This window comes from Castor canadensis, chromosome 14 (genome assembly GCF_047511655.1).
Source record: "Castor canadensis chromosome 14, mCasCan1.hap1v2, whole genome shotgun sequence".
Lineage (NCBI taxonomy): Eukaryota > Metazoa > Chordata > Mammalia > Rodentia > Castoridae > Castor > Castor canadensis.
In genome coordinates, this window is record NC_133399.1 from 95,684,504 (window position 1) to 95,688,877 (window position 4,374).

General features: G+C 39.9%; 1 protein-coding gene across 1 annotated transcript; it reads right to left on the reverse strand.

Annotated features, from left to right (window-relative positions):
- Positions 1–261: 261 nt before the first annotated feature.
- LOC109698609 (tripartite motif-containing protein 60-like) lies at positions 262–3,938 on the reverse strand. The gene is made up of 2 exons (XM_020182945.2): positions 3,812–3,938; positions 262–2,018 (listed from the first exon to the last, which is right to left on the reverse strand). The coding sequence occupies exon 2, from the start codon at positions 1,718–1,720 to the stop codon at positions 269–271; it is 1,452 nt and encodes a 483-aa protein (XP_020038534.1). The 5' UTR covers positions 1,721–2,018; positions 3,812–3,938; the 3' UTR covers positions 262–268.
- Between the last annotated feature and the right edge of the window lie 436 nt (positions 3,939–4,374).

A 4,374-nucleotide genomic window follows, 5' to 3' on the forward strand; every position in this document is an offset into this window, starting at 1 on the left:
CCTCAATTATTTTATCTAACAATTTCTAAAGCACTTTCTAATTGGACTCCATAATTTATCTTTAAAGCAGGCATTATACAAACTTATTGAAATAAATTTTTAATATATTTTTATTAGGATGTATTCATTGTGACAATTCCAACAAATTTTAAAAGTACTTTATATGAGAAAACTGAAAGAAAACAAAACAGAACTGGTGGTAAGATTTATTGGCTTAGTCATGTCCACTAACTGAAAAAAAAAAGCAAGTGAGTCTTCCAATAGTTCATCAGTCCAAATTTGTTGCTGTGCAGATTTTAAGAGGTTTTGAGTCAGTTCCAGTATAGAAATAAGGGAAAAGTGCTTCTTTAAAATAATCATTAAAAGTATAGAGAAGAGATCTATCACTCAAATTATAAAAGGAAACCTCACTCATTTCATAGTCTAAAAAAACACCAATCTTACTAGGTGTTTCTCTTGGCAAAAGATTAATTTTCTTAGGACCCAATGCAATATAACTGCTCTGACTGCATCGCCCTATTCCCCATAATCCATCCTGTACTAAAAATTGTTGTTTCTGGCTCTTTTTCCGTCTGGGGAGAGAGTCTCTACAGATACCCACGATCCATTCGGGCTTGTCTTCCACCTCCACCTCCCAGTACTGTCTTCCAGAATTGTACCCCTCAGAACCCAGAACAGCTGGGCAGAGATAAAATCTCCTTGGGTTATGAGGTAATTTCTGCATAGTTCCATAGCGCACAGCTTTTCCTTCTTCTGAGATAGTAAGTTTACGATGTGCTGTTTCGGGATCTAGAGTTACACCTACCTGAAATCGTTTGATGATTCTGTGTAGGCCAGAATACTGTGGAGGAATCCGGTAACCATAATCTTTGAGTGTGAATGGAAACATTTCAGGGCATTTTAAGTTTTTATATCTATGGTAGATACTCTTAACATTTGCCAGTAATTCCAGTTCTGAAGTTACATATTTGCTTTCTAGCTCCTTCAACAGATATCTTAATGAGGAGGCATGATCTGCAAATTTTGTAAGGTTTTCATTTAGTTTTGCTAAAATAACCATCTCTTCATCCTGTAACTGCCTAAGAACAGTCTCTTGCTCACTCTGGAGAAATGATATAAGTTGTTCAAATTCAGATTTTATTTCTTCTTTCTTACGTTCTACCTTTTTCTTCAGCTCCTGTGCTTTCCTAGCTTGCATAGGTATCACTTTTTCAATTCGTTCCACTCTTTCTTTCCATAGCTCAGTGTAATGTTCTAGCTGTTTCCTGTGACAGACAGCAGCCTTCTGTATGGGCCAAATATAGTGATGCTGATGATCAGGGGAGGAACCGCAATGCCGACATAAAACTTCTAGGTCCTTCTGACAGAAAGATACCAGGGGCTGTTTGTGCTTCTTACACATAAACTTCTCTTCTGGCCTTTTCCTTTTGCTTCTTCTTATGGGGAGTAGCATAGCAATTTCAGCTAAATTACCCAGCTGGGGATTGCTGGAGAATTTCCTTTCTGGACAGAGAAAGTGGCAGGATGGGCACGGGAAACTATCCTGTAGATTGCTCCAGAACAATTTGATGCAGGGGAGACAGAAGTTATGGCCACAGTTGATGGTCACTGGGTTTTTAAAGTACTCCAGACAGATGGGACAGCTAGCCTGTGCTTGGAGGTGTTTCCAGGCCGTTTCAAACTCTTCTGAGTCTTGAACAAAGGAGGTTGGCAAGGACATGCTTCTTTAAGTAAAGCCTGGCTCTCTAGAGCTCAGGACCCAGAAAACACTGGATTTCCTCCCCTAGGACTTAAAAACTCACCAGCTTTCAATTTTACTTGCTGTCACATTAATGACAGCCTCTAAAAACTTGTTTGGCCCTCTGTACTTTAGCTCCAGAGTCTGCTGCCAGGAATATACCAGAGCCTGAAACCTCTACACATTAGGTGGACTGCTGCTTTTGCTACTCAATGATGGAAGCCAAGTCAAGCTTTCTTGTTCAAGAAATTTGTGTCAGGTCCAAACAAATGAATACTTCCTATGGGGGAGAAAAAGACATTTATGTTAAAAATGTGATTCTATAATCACCAATGTATTGAAACATTCACAAATGAATCATAAAGGAACGCGAAAATCACTGAGTGTAAGCTCTTGGGAATACAGGACATTCATATTGTAGACTACACCTCCACATTGCTCATTAAAAACAGGCTGGGTATCATACTACACATCCATAATTTCAGTACTGAACAGGTGGAGTCAAGAGAACCACAAGTTCCAGACCATTCTAGGTTACATAAGGAGACTCACTCAAAAAAGAAGAAAAAAAGTTAAAACTGTGTGACTCTAAGCAATGTGTTAAACTTCTCTATAGGTTTGAAAATTTTAACATAAAAAATGAAGGAGAAAAATTTCCAGGCTTATTTTCAAGATGCCCATCCATACCCAATTTTAAGCACATAAAATTTATCTATCAAGCTTACAAGCCACCTAACTCCTAAGGCAATATTCCTTCCCCATCTCTTATACAGCTAGATACTTTCTGAACTCTATGTTCTCCTCCCCTTCTGTTTTTTGCAGCACTAGGGTTTGAATTCAGGGGTGCTCTGCCAGCCTGTTTTGTGGTGGTTGTTTTTGAAATAGGGTCTTGAGAACTATTTGCCTGGGGCTGGCTTGGAAACTGATCTCTGACTCCTAGGAGTAGAGATAGGATTATAGGAGTGAGCCACAGGTGCTCAGTGAGAGTAGCAATTTGGGCGTGGCTTCAACATATGAAACTGGCTTTGGATTGATGATCTATCATGTTCTTTACTACAGATTTCTTCTCCATACCAGGGGGAAAAAAAAGAAAAAAGAAAAAGCAGTGGTACTGAGTGTCTCCATTTTGAAGTATTCCCGAACTTAACCCAGCAGCTTGGGCCTGTACATATCAAAAGCTGTAGCAGCAACTGGCTATAGGTGGCAGTGTCTCACAATGTAAGGACTAACATTCAAAAGACACTAGGTTTGAATCCTGGCTCGGCTACATACTGAGTTTCTTTAGGCAAAGCCATGCATCCTTTTTGAATCTATTTCTTTGACCGATAAAAATGAGAATTATAACAACATTTTGCCTGTAATCCTAGCTATCAGGAGGCAGAAATCAGGAGGATAGAGGTTCGAAAGCAGCCTAAGCAAATTGCTGTCTAGCCCCTATTTTAAAAACACCCATCACAAAAAGGGCTGGCGGAGTGGCTCAATGTGAAAGCCCTGAGTTCAAGCCCCAGTATGAAAAAAAAAAATGCAAATGGTAGCTAGTATGTGTCGATTTTCTTGGGGAAGGAGCTTTCTAAGTTAAATATTGGATGAAATCTGGATCCAAACAAGGTCTACACAATGCATTTGCTTTCTAGCTCTTTTAAGTCCTTTTCTTCATCTTTGTTCTTTAGACTACCTCAAGTTCTAGATTTGACTACTGCAAGTCTTAAACTCATTTAAAAAAAAAAAAATCTCAAACTTGAGATCTTCCAGCCCAGAAAACTTTTTTTTTTTTTTTCCAAGTTTGAACTCAGGGCCTCGATTGCTAGGCAAGCACTCTACCATTTGAACCATGCCCCCAGCCCAGCCTACTGCTTCTTTTTGTTTTTCGGTGGGACTGGGGTTTGAAGTCAGGGTTTCCTCCATGTCTGCAAAGCAGGTGCTCTATTGCTTGAGCCACACCCCCAGTCTATTTTCCTGTGGTTATTTTTGATTTTGAAGATGGGGTCTTGCAAACTATTGGCCCAGGCTGGCCTCAAACCTCCATCCTTACTTCAATACATTTTTATAGATTTCACATAAATGTGTACTTACATGTAAAACACACTAGTATTTAACCCAAAAGCTGCTATGTCTCTCCTAGTTGCTAAGTCCTCACTGTCCAGCTAAGGCATTAACTTCCAACAGGCTCACTGGAATAGTATGCTTCAGGAGATTTTCCAGCTCTAAGAGAAGAAAAGAAAAGTTTCAGAATTTTTAAATTATTTTTGATCATTATATTAAAGATGCTCAACTTCTAGAAAATTCTACTAACACAGAAATACATTAAAAAACACAAGGAAGGGCTGGGGGAGTGGCTCAAACAGTAAGAGCACCTGTCTAGCAAGCCTTAGGCTGAGTTCAAACCCCAGTGCCACACCTGTAATTCTAGCTACTCAGGAGGCAAAGATCAGAAGAATTGAGATTCAAAGCCAGCCCAGGCAAATAGACCCTATCTTGAAAATACCTAACACAAAAAGGGCTGGTGGAGAGGCTCAAGATGTAGGCCCTGAGTTCAAGCCCTGGCATCTCCCCCACCCCCCAAAACAGAAAGAAAGACTGCAGAACCTGAAGAGTAGCAGTACTAAGTTCCTAACCTCCCCAGAGCTGGGTTTCCT